Genomic DNA, 16200 nt, shown 5'->3' with positions numbered 1-16200 from the left:
TTTTTCATTTTTCATTTTTGTCTTTTGTTTTCTCATTCTTTTTTCTTTCTTCTTTCTTCTTTAAATTAATTGGGGATTTTAATATTCTAAAAGTTGCGAGTTAAAAAAATGTTTCAGAAATCTAAAAATACCTGAATACAAAATTGTTTAGAAAATCATAAAATTTTTGCAGATTCAAAAATGTTGGTGGTTTTCTAGAACTGTTTGCAAAATTATTAAAAAAATCACAATGTGGAAAAATGGTCCGGAAATAAAATCATGTTCATAATTTTGAAAAAATGGTCGTGTATTCAAAACATATTCGGGAATCTAAAAAAAAATGTCCATGACATTTTCGAATATGTTCACAAAAATAAAAATAAAAATTTGTTTTTTTAATTTTTTCCCCAAATTTTAAAAAGAGTTCATCGATTCAAAAAATGTTTGTTGAGACAAAAACATTTAATGAGTTCGAAACTGGTTCATACATTTAGAAAGATTGTAAACAAAACTAATGTTCATGATTTTTTTGAGAAAATCAATTTTTTAAAAGATTGTTTGTCGATTTGAAAGACTGTTCACTGGTTCAAAAGTATTTTATGTCTAGGATTTGATTAGTTTTTCGAAAGTTTTTATATGTCTTGGCGTTGGAGTAGTTCGTGCTCAATGAGATTTGCTTTTAAACTTTTAAACGTTCCCCTGCGCAACATAATTAAAAGTGTGACATGCACTGACAGACTCATAGCCTTGGAATTTACCGCGTCGAATGCATTGTGATCATGTGGACATCACAACCATCATCAGCTAGGGTGAGAAAGAAAATAAATGACAACATGGTGAGCCAGTGTGTTAAAATAGAGTACGCTCATATATCAGGATATTGAGTCATACTTATTTAGTTAGCTATAATTTTTTGTCTCCCGTTGCAACCAACGGGCATATTTGCTAGTTTTCCTTAAAAAAAAGATGTCTTTTTTTTTCAACTTGAAGATGGCAGGACTAAAATATGTTAAAATTCGAAACCCTTATCCATATCCAGCAGCTGACGCGTGGGTCGCAAGCGTGGAGCCCACGCGACAAGACGCGACACCGGACAGGCGTTAAATGCATTCTCACCCTCTACTACTTCGCAACTCTGACAGGAAATCCAAAGGTAACCCCTATAGGCAGTTTTACACTCAGCCCCCTCGGGACCGCGCAGGCGGTGCGAGGCCTCGCTCGCTGGCGCCTGGGCCCCGCAACCTCACGACTTAATTGCCCCAACGGTGTCCATCCTTCGCACCGAAGGAAAAGGCGTGATAAAAGAGGACTCTGGCACCCGAAGCCTTGGCCGCACCCGCACATCGCCACTCTCCCCCACGCCACCACCACCGCCGCTGCGGCTTACGGCTACGCAGCTCTCGCGCCCCTCGCCGCCGCCGCCGCTCTCCGAGGTTTCCGGCCGCTAACTTCGTCTCGTCTAGGATTGACCCGCTCCTCCGCACGATCGCCGCCTCCTCCGCCTCCTCCCCGAGGGTTTCCCCGCCGCCATGTCCGGCCTGAGCGCGCCGCCGTTCGACGGCCTCGCGTCGGGGCCCGACCCGTGGGACGTCGTCGTCAAGGTGATCCTTCTCCTGGTCTCGAGCCGTGGTTTTGTTTCGCCAGCAAGTGGATTACGTGCGAGGGAGAGGAACCGCTTTTAGAGGGGTTTGTTCAAGGGGGCGGCTTCGTGATTGCTGGTTGATTGGGCGTGGCTTGGGTGTGAGGTTGGGGTTTGCCCACTGATCGGACGTATTTTACGCGTTTGGTTTTGTGGTTAATTTTTGCACTTTTTTTTCTAGGAGCAACCATAGTTTTTAGTTAAATAATTGATCTCTTACAATCGAATATGTGCAGAATAAAATTGATCACACAGGTTGTGCCATAAAGTTTGCCATAAACAATATTTGAATACAATTGACGGGCACGGCCTTGCTCATGTTTGTTGTTAAAATATGCACCTGACCCGGTTTTACTCCAACATATGTTTGTCAGATCATGTTTTCTATTGAATAACTTCATACTATTATTTGATCATGGATCGGTGCCTATTGTGCTTCTCTCTAGGATATAGGCGTAGAACAAAGTATTAGACATCTAACCTCAAATCTGAGCAATTAAATCCAGTTTATTGGTGGGTTAAACTTAAAACTTGTAATTTCTATGTCAGTACTGGTATCAAATATTGTTTATGGCAATCTTGAATATGGGGTTAAGTGTATCATCGATGCATGTAATCACCAGTCAGCTGACCAGTTCTTTGTCCATTACTCCCTCCGTTCCTAAATGTAAGTCTTTTTAGAGCTTTCACTATGGACTACATACGGAGCAAAATGAGTGAATCTACACTCTAAAATATGTCTATATACATCTGTATGTAGTTTGTAGTGAAATCTCTCAAAAGACTTACATTTAGGAACGGAGGGAGTACATGTCATGGTAGTCTTGCCCTTCACTTTATGGCTCTTTGAATAAAGTTGTGTAGTTTGTTCTAGTTACTTTCCGATTGAGTATTCCCATGCACCAATCCTTCTGTATATTTTGTAACTTCATGACTTATTACAAGTTCAATATTGGTTGTTTGTTGATGAGCTGAATTTTGTTTACATTTCATCTTCTTTCATAATGTGTAGTGAGATATTGCTAATATTTCATCCATTAAGAGACCAATCTTATCTGTGATAGTTTTTGGTCTCTTGTATAGGCTGCCGTCAGCTCGTCACATAAGCTAAATTGGTTCACATAGACTCTAAGTTTAATAATGTTTTGACTCTCGTATAGGCTACTGTCACATAATTTAAATTGGTACATTTTCGCTCTGTACATTTGTGTAAACTTTGTTCTCATTATGGCCCTTGCCTAATTGGTAAAAGAGAAGAAGTAATGGTCAGTCTTTGTACATCTAGTACCATAAGACTTGCAGTATGATTGAGTAGTTTATTCTCTTACTTAACTGTTACTCCCTCCGTAAAGAAATGTAAGAGTGTTTAGATCACTACTTAGTGATCTAAATGCTCTTATAAGTAGTGAGCTAAACGCTCTTATATTTCTTTACGGAGGGAGTAGAAGAGAAGAAATTATGATCAATGCAACCATTCAGTTTGAAGTCAGCACCTCACAAATTTCCTCTAGCTATAAGGGAAGTTGTGCTCCGGACACCACAATTCCTCTAGCATATCGTACTGCTGCCAACATAACTGAAACTAATTATGATCTATCTTCTTATGTTTCTTATCAGATGGGCATGACTGTCTGTACCATATATTACCATCACCATATGCTTTCTGAGTATTGCTCCTTTGATAATCCTTCAACTTATGTAGTATAAGGACTAGTGAGTTCCTCAACCATTTTTTGGACCTGATCTCCTATAGTTAGCTATGCATCGATGTCGTGTAAAAATTGGTTGCATTTTGGATCATTATTATGTCCTCATGGTTTGCGTGTCATATGATCTATTTGTGTTCTATCGCAGCGTTCTCATTTCTCCCTTCTCAATATTCCAGGTCAAATATGGTGACACGCTTAAGAGGTTCAATGGTTATGTCAACGGAACACACTTCACTTTGAATCTATCTGCTCTTCGTTCCAAAATTGCGAGTGCTTTTAAGCTTGCCCCTGATGCTGACTTCATTCTCACTTATACTGATGAGGATGGGGATGTTGTTATGCTGGATGATGACGAGGACTTGCATGATGCAGCTATCCATCAGAAATTGAACCCTCTCAGGATTAATGTTCAGTTAAAGAATAGCCATGCTGGGGCATCTCACATTAACCGGCAGGATTCAAGCCCTAAACCTCTTGGGGCCACCACTCAGGATCCGTTAGCTCAGATAAAATCTGTTATTGATGAAGCTTTAAAGCCCATATCAGAACCTTTGAGATCCACTGCAAGGGAAGATCCACTAGCTCACTTAAAATCAGCTCTTGATGAAGCTATGAAGTCTATCCATGAGCCAGTTCCTGAATCCCTTGCAAAACTGTCACGTGAAGTACTTGATGCAGCACCACCACAATTAACTGATCTGATAAAACCTTTCGTGAACTTGATCACATCAACCAACAGTAGCCAATCTGCCGGGAATGCTGAGAGTTCACCGGTCTCCTCCAGGGGTGTGCAGCAAGCACGGGTTGATCTCAAAGCTGATGGTCAGCCTAAAGTTGAGGCAAGTTTGGGTTCACGACCTTTGAATCAACGAAACCCTGTATCTTCTGAGACAGGAGGTCTTAAGAGTGTGTTAGTTGAAGTTCCTGCTGCAGTCATCACTGAAGCTTCTCAAGGCCAACAAAGATCATTATATCCTTCTGTTGAGGATTTGCTGTACACATCCAATTCAGGTGGTAACAGTTCTGGTTGCAAGGATATGACTGATGCTCAAAGTAAGGGAAAGTCTGTCATGCCCTCTGCTGAACCACTCGCTCGTTCCACTGTTCCCAGTTTTCGTCCAAGTCACCCAAATGCATCTGGAAATGAATGGTTCCAGCCACGAAGATCGGTGGATGGATGGTCCCAGCCGAGATCCATTTGGCAGCCTGAAACTAATGTCAAACCAGCTAGTGATCCTGGATGGCGTGTTCCAATGTATAAAGCGCCTCACCCATCCCCTCCAGTCCCCCATGCACCCTTGGGCTATGGACATTCTCCACAATTTCCTTACCCTGGCCGTCTGCTATCTGCTGGGCGCCTGTATGGGAATCTTGGTAATAACAGTGAGAGGTCACCACGAGTTTCACATAGGTGGATTCAGTGTGATGGTTGTGGAGTTCAACCAATTGTTGGGCCGCGCTACAAGTCTAATGTGTAAGATCTTAAATCGCAATTACTCTCAGAACGATAATTATTTGTCATAGCTATTTCTTGGTGTCCTTACTCTGACGTCTTCTGTCTCTGCCATCAGGAAAGAAGATTATGATCTGTGTGATACCTGCTTCCGTCGTATGGGCAGTGAGATTGAGTACACCAGAATAGACAAGCCTATCCTGCCACACAAGTTATCTCAGGACCCTAATTTGGTGAGTTGCTTTATAGTTGGTATAATAAGTTGCTAGGTGAAAGGTAATTGAGGCAACCTGCCTTTAAGTAGGAGCTGATCAATCTTGAAATCCTTCAGAGACTAATTTGTTGCAATTGGGCTTACTAGTAGATTAATTATATTCTTTATTTCAGTGCCGGAAAATCCATTCACGTGCTTCAATGAAGTCAAAGCGTGAGAAGCTTGAAAGCCGCTTCATTTTGGATGTAACGGTGCTGGATGGCACACTTATGTCACCTTCAAGCCCGTTCACTAAGATTTGGCGCATGCACAACAATGGGTCTATCATGTGGCCCTTGGGCACACAGCTAATTTGGGTCGGTGGAGATCAATTTGCTCTGCAGACCTCTGTCCCATTAGAGGTATAGTTACCATGCATATTGTTTCAAGCTCTGCTATGAATTGCATGTCAAGGCTGAATATCAGCTGTGATAAAAAAATTCCCCAGTTCTGAGTTGGTATGGTTGTGCAGATTCCATTGAATGGATTTCCGGTGGATCAAGAGATGGATGTTGCTGTTGATTTTGTGGCACCTGCAAGGCCTGGGAGGTATATATCTTACTGGAGACTGGCATCACCTTCTGGTCAAAAATTTGGTCAGCGGGTTTGGGTTCATATCCAGGTTGGGTATCCTACCATTTCTTTTTCGTATGTGGATGTATAATCTAGATGGTTGCCTTTGTTTTATCACCTTAATCCTGAATGCATCTGCAGGTGGAAGATCCATCTTTTGTCAGTGACAACAAAACTGCTGCTGTTAACTTGAATCAGCCTCAGGAAAGCAACGTGACAAACACAAGTAGTCTGCCTCAGGAAAGCAACATGACAAACACAAGTAATTTGATTGATGTCAACATCGAGCCTGCTAACCAAGTCCTAGATGAACATGTCAACGGCACTAGAATGGAACTGCTGGAGCCTTTGATATACCGTGAAGCTGCTGAGCCCGAGAAATCCTCAGCATTTTCAGCAGCTCCTCCATACCCCATAGTCGATGTTCCGTCATCCAGTGAAAATGCAGCTGTTTTCGTGCCAAGTGTTGATGTACTTGCAGCTGAAGTCATTCCGAGACCTGCTGCGACTACACCTGCTGATGTGCCCACAAGTTCGCTTACTAGTATCCCTGTGGATCTGCCCGTAGCTGCAACCACACCTGTGGATGCACCGCTTGACATCGACAGTCTTACAGAAGAGAAACTGCTGCAGGAGCTGGAGGAAATGGGCTTTAAGCAGGTTGATCTGAACAAGGAGATACTGAGGCAGAATAAGTACAACCTGGAGCAGTCGGTGGATGATCTGTGTGGTGTCAATGAATGGGACCCTCTGCTGGCGGAACTGAACGAAATGGTAAGATACATGCCCTACTCTGGATTTCGTTGATTCTGATGATTGCTGTGGCAAGCTCCTGAGCCTAGTGTTGTTCCTCTTCCAGGGATTTGATGACAGGGAGACGAACAAGGAGCTGCTTGCCAAGAATGGAGGAAGCATCAAACGAGCTGTGATGGACCTCATCGCCAGGGAGAAGAAGGACAAGTGAAGATCGTGTGCTCTCGAGCACCTAGTTATCTATATCTCGTTATATATGCGTAAATAATGAGACGAGTGGTACTGCTGTTCTGCTGCTCCAGTATGTCTCGTGGTTTGCTTATGAACTGCTGTGAAGCGTGTTGTTGGTGTGACTGTGTGTGCGGTGTGAACTCTTATGTTGTCGTGGGTCAGCTGCGTGTGGTTGCTGTAATGGCCTTAGTTGCTTTGTTCCTACTATCGTGACTGGAAGACCTTCTATGTGCATTTCACCTATATTATTATGTGTTCCGTGTCGACATTCCTGTGAAGTCCCACTTCTGTTTCGTGTTACGTTCGCATCTCTTATAACTTGGAAACATAAACTAGAAGTTTGTACCAAAAGGATGTACTAATTGGAGGGCAAACACCAATCAATTGTCGTCAAATATATCCGCAAAATCATGCTTGTTTGCCCAATCGGTAATATAAGGCTGGTCATGGTGGGACTAACTCGACTAGTACTCCCTCGTAAAGAAATATAAGACCGTTTAGGGCTAACATAACACAGCCCAAGACTAGTTTTCCTTATGTGGTCATAGTGGGAGCAACTTGGCTAGTATGGAGAAAAGAATTGGCTTTTCCCTATGCATGACAGAGAATTCACACGTATGGTGGTGACTCTATGGTTGATATGGCGCGCAAGAAGAAGAGATATTCATAAAGATATCTTTGAGAGTTCCTTTGCAACTAATTCTTTTGTCAATTCTTTCCTCGGGGATGATCATTGATAAGCAAACTCCGGTGTTGCTTAAGAATGCTAGTGGCCTATAATTTGGTTGCCTCCAGTTATGTGAAATTTAACACGAACGCGACAGTCTCGAAAGAAGGGTCCCATGGTGCAGCAACGGTGGTAATGTCGAGACCAGGGCGGAAATTTCCTGGGAGCTTCAATGATCACTTTTAGGTTCATCGAAAATTTCGTGGGAGCAGTGATCATAGGTTTATCACGGAACTAACTACTCTTGAAGCTTTGGCGATTCGAGAAGGGCAAATAATATAACGAACTAGATTGTCAAAAAAAAAACTAGGTGTTTTAATTCTTGTAACATAGCTTCAAAAAAAAAAGTCCAGGAGCTCGAATTTTGATGCTCACAACCTCGCTAAGCATGCTTAAACACTCGGGTTTGGTCGCCATGTGTGATTGGGCCAACCTAGGGAGCTACACTTTTTACCTGTAAACGTTCTAAACGTTCTGGAGTCAGAATAAAGCTTACCTTACTTGAACATGATCTGTTCTATAGGCTCGTACCGCTGCATCCTTTACCAATAAGGAGGCAAGCACTTCAGTCTGGTTGATGCATTCTGACCTCTGGGTCAGAGCGTGATTAACGGCCAGTATACCCCTGATGCGGGCAATCCAACAGATGTAGAGGATCGTTCCTGCCTGGCTCTTGCCTATGCAGGGTGGCTCAGAGGTTGTCTGGCAGACTTACAAATCCTTGGACACCCATGAAATGCCCGATGAGAAGTAGGCTTGGATGAAGAGGGAGCCTAGCTAGGAGGTGAGTGCACACCCCGCCGGCCACCGCTCCGGTGCCGGCGGCCACCACATTACGCCGCATCCCACCCGGGCACGGCGTCCACCTTCTCGTCGTTGGCTGCTTCGGCTGCGGCGACCACAATACTCACGGTGTGCCTCGTCGCCCGGCTGGGGTTTTTCTCTCTAGCTACGTTCACGGTTTCTGCTTCATCACAGGTTGGTGACCTTCCTCTCCCTCTTTCTGGTCTTGGTGCTTTCTGCCCGTTGCTTTGATGCATGTTGTGCTCTCTCGCCATTAGCATCCTTGCTGGCTGCGTCGTCGCTTAGGGTTTGCTGTCGCCGCCTTAGGGTCTGCATCGCTGAGCTTGCTGCGTTGTAGGCCTAGTTGCTTGGTTTCGCTCGCTTCATGGATGGAGTGCGGTTTCAGGATGATATGCTTGTCAAGTATGGTTGCACCACCATCGAGGCCGTAGCGGGCCGTTGCTGCCCCGCCGACGTTCTTGCCGTCGTGCTCAACGACGGCGTCTCCCTCTCGCCATATTTTTTTTGCCTCCCTCCTGGTCAGTAGGTTCGGTGGTTTCGCCAACGGCTACCTTGTCAGACCACGACAGAGAGGCTGTTTTTCCTTCCAAGTTGCTCATGCATGCATTGCCAAGGAGATTGTGCTCCGGGGATGCTGGACGTCCGGTTTGCTCCGTGTCAGAATGTCTCTTTCCGGCATGTCCTCTTCCGCTTTATCCTTGTCTCGTCTGCTCGTACGCTCTGCTGCATGGATGGCCAACTCCGTGCTCCCCTCTGTCCTTGGGCCCCATCCCATGCAATCGATGGCCGCCCCCATGCACGCTTCTCGTGCCCAGGATTTCGGGTGGGTTGACACGAGCTCGCATGCTCAACCCTCCGCCTCCCCTCTATCTCCTGCGCATGCTCTGGGTTGTGATCAAGTGCCTGTCAGCAGCCCCGATGCGTTAAATCCCTCTCGCCTGCCAGCGCCGCAGGTTTCTGCCCAATCGCCGGGAGGTCAGAGTGTTGGGGAACATAGTAATTTAAAATTTTTTCCTACGCACACACAAGATCATGGTGATGCATAGCAACGAGAGGGGAGAGTGTGTCCACGTACCCTCGTAGACCGAAAGCGGAAGCATTAGCACAACGCGGTTGATGTAGTTGTACGTCTTCACGATCCAACCGATCAAGTACCGAACGCACGGTACCTCCGAGTTCTTGCACACGTTCAGCTCGATGACGTCCCTCGAACTCCGATCCGGCCCAGCTTTGAGGGAGAGTTCTGTCAGCACGACGGCGTGGTGACGATGATAATGTTCTACCGACGTAGGGCTTCGCCTAAGCACCGCTGTGATATTATCGAGGTGAACTATGGTGGAGGGGGGCACCGCACACGGCTAAGAGATCTCAAGGATCAATTGTTGTGTCTCCAAGGGGTGCCCCTCTCCCCGTATATAGAGGAGTGGAGGAGGGGGAGGGCCGGCCCTCTCTATGGCGCGCCCTAGGGGAGTCCTACTCCCACCGGGAGTAGGATTCCCCCTTTCCTAGTAGAACTAGGAGCCCTTCCAAGTAGTAGAAGTAGTAGAGAAGGAAATGGAAAAGAGAAGAGAAGGAAGGAGGGAGCTCTGCCCCTCCCCTTAGTCCAATTCGGACTAAGCCTTGGGGGGGGGGGGCGCAGCCTTCCCTCTCTCTTTCCCCTAAAGCCCAATAAGGCCCATATACTCCCCGACGAATTCCCGTAACTCTTCGGTACTCCGAAAAATACCCGAATCACTCGGAACCTTTCCGAAGTCCGAATATAGTCGTCCAATATATCGATCTTTACGTCTCGACCATTTAGAGACTCCTCGTCATGTCCCCGATCTCATCCGGGACTCCGAACTACCTTCGGTACATCAAAACACATAAACTCATAATATAACCATCATCGAACTTTAAGCGTGCGGACCCTACGGGTTCGAGAACTATGTAGACAAGACCGAGACACGTCTCTGGTCAATAACCAATAGCGGAACCTGGATGCTCATATTGGCTCCCACATATTCTATGAAGATCTTTATCGGTCAAACCGCATAAGAACTTACGTTGTTCCCTTTGCCATTGGTATGTTACTTGCCCGAGATTCGATCATCGGTATCTCAATACCTAGTTCAATCTCGTTATCGGCAAGTCTCTTTACTCGTTTCGTAATACATCATCCTGCAACTAACTCATTAGTTACAATGCCTGCAAGGCTTATAGTGATGTGCATTACCGAGTGGGCCCAGAGATACCTCTCCGCCAATCGGAGTGACAAATCCTCATCTCGAAATACGCCAACCCAACAAGTACCTTCAGAGACACCTGTAGAGCACCTTTATAATCACCCAGTTACGTTGTGACGTTTGGTAGCACACAAAGTGTTCCTCCGGTAAACGGGAGTTGCATAATCTCATAGTTATAGGAACATATATAAGTCATGAAGAAAGCAATAGCAACATACTAAACGATCAAGTTCTAAGCTAACGGAATGGGTCAAGTCAATCACATCATTCTCCTAATGATGTGACCCCGTTAATCAAATGACAGCTCATGTCTATGGTTAGGAAACTTAACCATCTGTGATTAACGAGCTAGTCAAGTAGAGGCATACTAGTGACACTATGTTTGTCTATGTATTCACACATGTATTATGTTTCCGGTTAATACAATTCTAGCATGAATAATAAACATTTATCATGAAATAAGGAAATAAATAATAACTTTATTATTGCCTCTAGGGCGTATTTCCTTTAGTCTCCCACTTGCACTAGAGTCAATAATCTAGTTCACATCGCCATGTGATTTAACACCAATATTCATATCTGTATATGATTAACACCCATAGTTTACATCGTCATGTGACCAACACCCAAAGGGTTTGCTAGAGTCAATAATCTAGTTCACATTGCTATGTGATTAACACCCAAAGAGTACTAAGGTGTGATCATGTTTTGCTCGTGAGAGAAGTTTAGTCAACGGGTTTGACACATTCAGAGCCGTATGTATTTTGCAAAAATATTTTATGTCTACAATGCTCTGTACGGAGCTACTCTAGCTAATTGCTCCCACTTTCAATATGTATCCAGATTGAGACTTAGAGTCATCTGGATCAGTGTCAAATCTTGCATCGACGTAACCCTTTACGAGAACCTCTTGTCACCTCCATAATCGAGAAACATATCCTTATTCCACTAAGGATAATTTTGATCAATGTCCAGTGATCTACTCCTAGATCACTATTGTACTTCCTTGCCAAACCAGGACAGAGTATACAATAGGTCTGGTCCATAGCATGGCATACTTTTATAGAACCTATGACTAAGGCATAGGGAATGACTTTCATTCTCTTTCAATTTTCTGTCGTGGTCGGGATTTGAGTCTTACTCAATTTCATACCTTTGCAACACCGGCAAGAACTCTTTCTTTGACTGTTCCATTTTGAACTACTTCAAAATCTTGTCAAGGTATGTACTCATTGAAAATCTTATCAAGCGTCTTGATCTATCTCAATAGATCTTGAAGCTCAATATGTAAGTAGCTTTACTGAGGTCTTTCTTTTAAAGAACTCCTTTCAAACACGTCTGTATGCTTTCCAGAAAAATTCTACATCATTTCTGATCAACAATATGTCACTCACATATACTTATCAGAAAGGCTATAGTGCTCCCACTCACTTTTTTGTAAATACAGGATTCTCTGCAAGTCCGTATAAAACTATATGCTTTGATCAACTTATCAAAGCGTATATTCCAACTCCGAGATGCTTGCACCAGTCCATAGATGGACCGCTGGAGCTTGCACATTTTGTTAGCATATTTAGGATTGACAAAACCTTCTGGTTGCATCATATAAAACTCTTCTTTAAGAAAACCATTAAGGAATGCAGTTTCGACATCCATTTGCCAGATTTCATAAAATGTGGCAATTGCTAACATGATTCGGATAGATTTAAGCATCACTACAGTTGAGAAAATCTCATTGTAGTCAACACCTTGAACTTGTCGAAAACCTTTTTGCGACAAGTCGAGCTTTGTAGATAGTAACACTACTATCAACGTCTGTCTTCCTCTTGAAGATCCATTTATTTTCTATGGCTTGCCGATCATCGGGCAAGTCCACCAAAGTCCACACTTTGTTCTCATACATGGATCCTATCTCAGATTTCATGGCCTCCAGCCATTTCACAGAATCTGGGCTCATCATCGCTTCCTCATAGTTCGTAGGTTTATCATGGTCTAGTAACATGACTTTCAGAACAGGATTACCGTACCTCTCGGGTGCGGATCTCACTCTGGTTGACCTACGAGGTTCGGTAGTAACTTGATCTGAAGTTACATGATCATCATCATTAGCTTCCCACTAATTGGTGTAGGAGTTACAGGAACATATTTCTGTGATGAACTACTTTCCAATAAGGGAGCAGGTACAGTTACCTCATCAAGTTTTTACTTTCCTCCCACTCACTTCTTTCGAGAGAAACTCCTTCTCTAGAAAGGATCCATTCTTAGCAATGAATGTCTTGCCTTCGGATCTATGATAGAAGGTGTACCCAACTGTCTCCTTTGGGTATCCTATGAAGACACATTTCTCCGATTTGGGCTTGAGCTTATCAGGATGAAACTTTTTCACATAAGCATCGCAAACCCAAACTTTAAGAAACGACATCTTAGGTTTATTGCTAAACCATAGTCCATACGGTGTCGTCTCAACGGATGTATATGGTGCCCTATTTTAACGTGAATGCAGCTATCTCTAATGCATAACCCCAAAATGATATTGGTAAATCAGTAAGAGACATCATTGATCACACCATATCAAATAAAGTATGGTTATGACGTTCAGACACACCATTACGCTGTGGTGTTCCAGGTGGCATGAGTTTGTGAAACTATTCCACATTATTTTAACTGAAGGCCAAACTCGTAACTCAAATATTCATCTCCACGATCAGATCATAGAAACTTAATTTTCTTGTTACGATGATTTTCTACTTCACTCTGAAATTCTTTGAACCTTTCAACTGTTTCATACTTATGTTTCATCAAGTAGATATACCCATATCTGCTCAAATCATCTGTGAAGGTCAGAAAATAACGATACCCGCCACGAGCCTTAATACTCATTGGTCTGCATACATCAGTATGTATTATTTCCAACAAGTCAGTAGCTCGTTGCATTGTTCTGACCATTGTTCTGGAGAACGGAGTTTTAGTCATCTTGCCCAAAAGGCACGGTTCGCAAGCATCAAATGATTCATAACCAAGTGAATCCGAAAATCCATCTTTATGGAGTTTCTTCATGCGCTTTACACCGATATGTCCCAAACGGCAGTGCCACAAATAAGTTGCACTATCATTATTAACTTTGCATCTTTTGGCATCAATATTATGAATATGTGTATCACTACGATCGAGATCCAACAAACTATTTTCATTGGGTGTATGACAATTGAAGGTTTTATTCATGTAAACAGAACAACAATTATTCTCTGACTTTAAATGAATAACCTATTGCAATAAACATGATCAAATCATATTCATGCTCAACGCAAATGCCAAATAACATTTATTTAGGTTTAACACTAATCCCGAAAGTATAGGGAGTGTGTGATGATGATCATATCAATCTTGGAACTACTTCCAACACTCACCGTCACTTCCCCTCAACTAGTCTCTGTTTATTATGTAACTCCTGTTCCGAGTTACTAATCTTAGTAACCGAACAAGTATCAAATACTCAGGGGCTACTATAAACACTAGTAAGGCACACATCAATAACCTGTATATCAAATATACCCTTATTCACTTTGCCATCCTTCTTATCCACCAAATATTCAGGGCATTTCCGCTTCCAGTGACCATTCCCTTTGCAGTAGAAGCACTCAGTTTCAGGCTTTGGTTCAGCTTTGGGCTTCTTCACGGGAGTGACAACATGCTTGCCATTCTACTTGAAGTTTCCCTTTCTTTCCCTTTTCCCTTTTCTTGAAACTAGTGGTCTTGTCAATCATCAACACTTGATGCTCTTTCTTGATTTCTACCTTCGTTGATTTAAACATCGCGAAGAGCTCAGGAATCATTTTCGTCATCCTTTGCATACTATAGTTCATCACAAAGTTCTACTAACTTGGTGATGGTGACTAGAGAACTCTGTCAATCACTATCTTATCTGGAAGATTAACTCCCACTTGATTCAAGCAATTGTAGTACCCAGACAATCTGAGCACATGCTCACTAGTTGAGCGATTCTCCTCCATCTTTTAGCTATAGAACTTGTTGGAGACTTCATATCTCTCAACTCGGGTATTTGCTTGAAATATTAACTTCAACTCCTGGAACATCTCATATGGCCCATGACGTCCAAAACGTCTTTGAATTCCCGATTCTAAGCTGTTAAGGATGGTGCAGTAAACTATCAAGTAGTCATCATATTGAGCTAGCCAAACATTCGTAACGCCTGCATCTGCTCCTGCAATAGGTCCTTCACCTAGCGGTGCATCAAGGACATAATTCTTCTGTGCAGCAATGAGGACAATCCTCAGATCACGGATCCAATCCGCATCATTGCTACTAACATCTTTCATCACAATTTTCTCTAGGAACATATCAAAATAAACATATGAAAGCAACAACGCGAGCTATTGATCTACAACATAATTTGCAAAATACTACCAGGACTAAGTTCATGATAAATTTAAGTTCAATTAATCATATTACTTAAGAACTCCCACTTAGATAGACATCTCTCTAATCATCTAAGTGATCACGTGATCCAAATCAACTAAACCATAACCGATCATCACGTGAAATGAAGTAGTTTTCAATGGTGAACATCACTATGTTGATCATATCTACTATATGATTCATGCTCGACCTTTCGGTCTCAGTGTTCCGAGGCCATATCTGCATATTCTAGGCTCGTCAAGTTTAACCTGAGTATTCTGCGTGTGCAAAACTGGCTTGCACCTGTTGTAGATGGACGTAGAGCTTATCACACCCGATCATCACATGGTGTCTGGGCACGATGAACTTTGGCAACGGTGCATACTCAGGGAGAACACTTTTATCTTGAAATTTTATTGAGAGATCATCTTATAATGCTACCGTCAATCAAAGCAAGATAAGATGCATAAAAGATAAACATCACATGCAATCAATATAAGTGATATGATATGGCCATCATCATCTTGTGCTTGTGATCTCCATCTCCGAAGCACCGTCATGATCACCATTGTCACCGGCGCGACACCTTGATCTCCATCGTAGCATCATTGTCGTCTCGCCAACTATTGCTTCTATGACTATCGCTACCGCTTAGTGATAAAGTAAAACAATTACAAGGCGATTGCATTGCATACAATAAAGTGACAACCATATGGCCCCTGCCAGTTGCCGATGACTCGGTTACAAAACATGATCATCTCATACAATAAAATATAGCATCCCGTCTTGACCATATCACATCAAACATGCCCTGCAAAAACAAGTTAGACGTCCTCCACTTTGTTGTTGCAAGTTTTACGTGGCTGCTATGGGCTGAGCAAGAACCATTCTTACCTACGCATCAAAACCACAACGATAGTTCGTCAAGTTAGTGATGTTTTAACCTTCTCAAGGACCGGGCGTAGCCACACTCGGTTCAACTAAAGTTGGAGAAACTGACACCCGCCAGCCACCTGTGTGCAAAGCACGTCGGTAGAACCAGTCTCGCGTAAGCGTACGCGTAATGTCGGTCCGGACCACTTCATCCAACAATACCGCCGAACCAAAGCATGACATGCTGGTAAGCAGTATGACTTGTATCGCCCACAACTCACTTGTGTTCTACTCGTGCATATAACTTCTACGCATAAAACCTGGCTCGGATGCCACTGTTGGGGAACATAATAATTTCAAAAAATTTCCTACGCACACGCAAGATCATGGTGATGCATAGCAACGAGAGGGGAGAGTGTGTCCACGTACCCTTGTAGACCGAAAGCGGAAGCGTTAGCACAACGCGGTTAATGTAGTCGTACGTCTTCACGATCCGACCGATCAAGTACCGAACGCACGGTACCTCCGAGTTCTTGCACACGTTCAGCTCGATGACGTCCCTCGA

At 43.4% G+C, this 16200-nt stretch overlaps 1 protein-coding gene and 1 non-coding gene across 2 annotated transcripts; both read left to right on the top strand.

Annotated features, from left to right (window-relative positions):
• Nucleotides 1–1291: 1291 nt before the first annotated feature.
• LOC119322878 (protein JOKA2-like) lies at nt 1292–6858 on the top strand. The gene is made up of 7 exons (XM_037596415.1): nt 1292–1580; nt 3504–4801; nt 4899–5013; nt 5168–5395; nt 5506–5655; nt 5748–6380; nt 6466–6858. The coding sequence occupies exons 1-7, from the start codon at nt 1509–1511 to the stop codon at nt 6568–6570; spliced, it is 2601 nt and encodes an 866-aa protein (XP_037452312.1). The 5' UTR covers nt 1292–1508; the 3' UTR covers nt 6571–6858.
• Nucleotides 6859–7807: 949 nt separating this feature from the next.
• Nucleotides 7808–8029, top strand: LOC119327177. The gene has a single exon (XR_005158448.1). It is a non-coding gene; the product is annotated as a small nucleolar RNA U3 (small nucleolar RNA).
• Nucleotides 8030–16200: the final 8171 nt, after the last annotated feature.

Source organism: Triticum dicoccoides, chromosome 6B (genome assembly GCF_002162155.2).
Source record: "Triticum dicoccoides isolate Atlit2015 ecotype Zavitan chromosome 6B, WEW_v2.0, whole genome shotgun sequence".
Classification (NCBI taxonomy): Eukaryota; Viridiplantae; Streptophyta; class Magnoliopsida; order Poales; family Poaceae; genus Triticum; species Triticum dicoccoides.
Note: the sequence above shows the minus strand (reverse complement) of the source record. Positions and strands in the feature narration are given on the sequence as shown.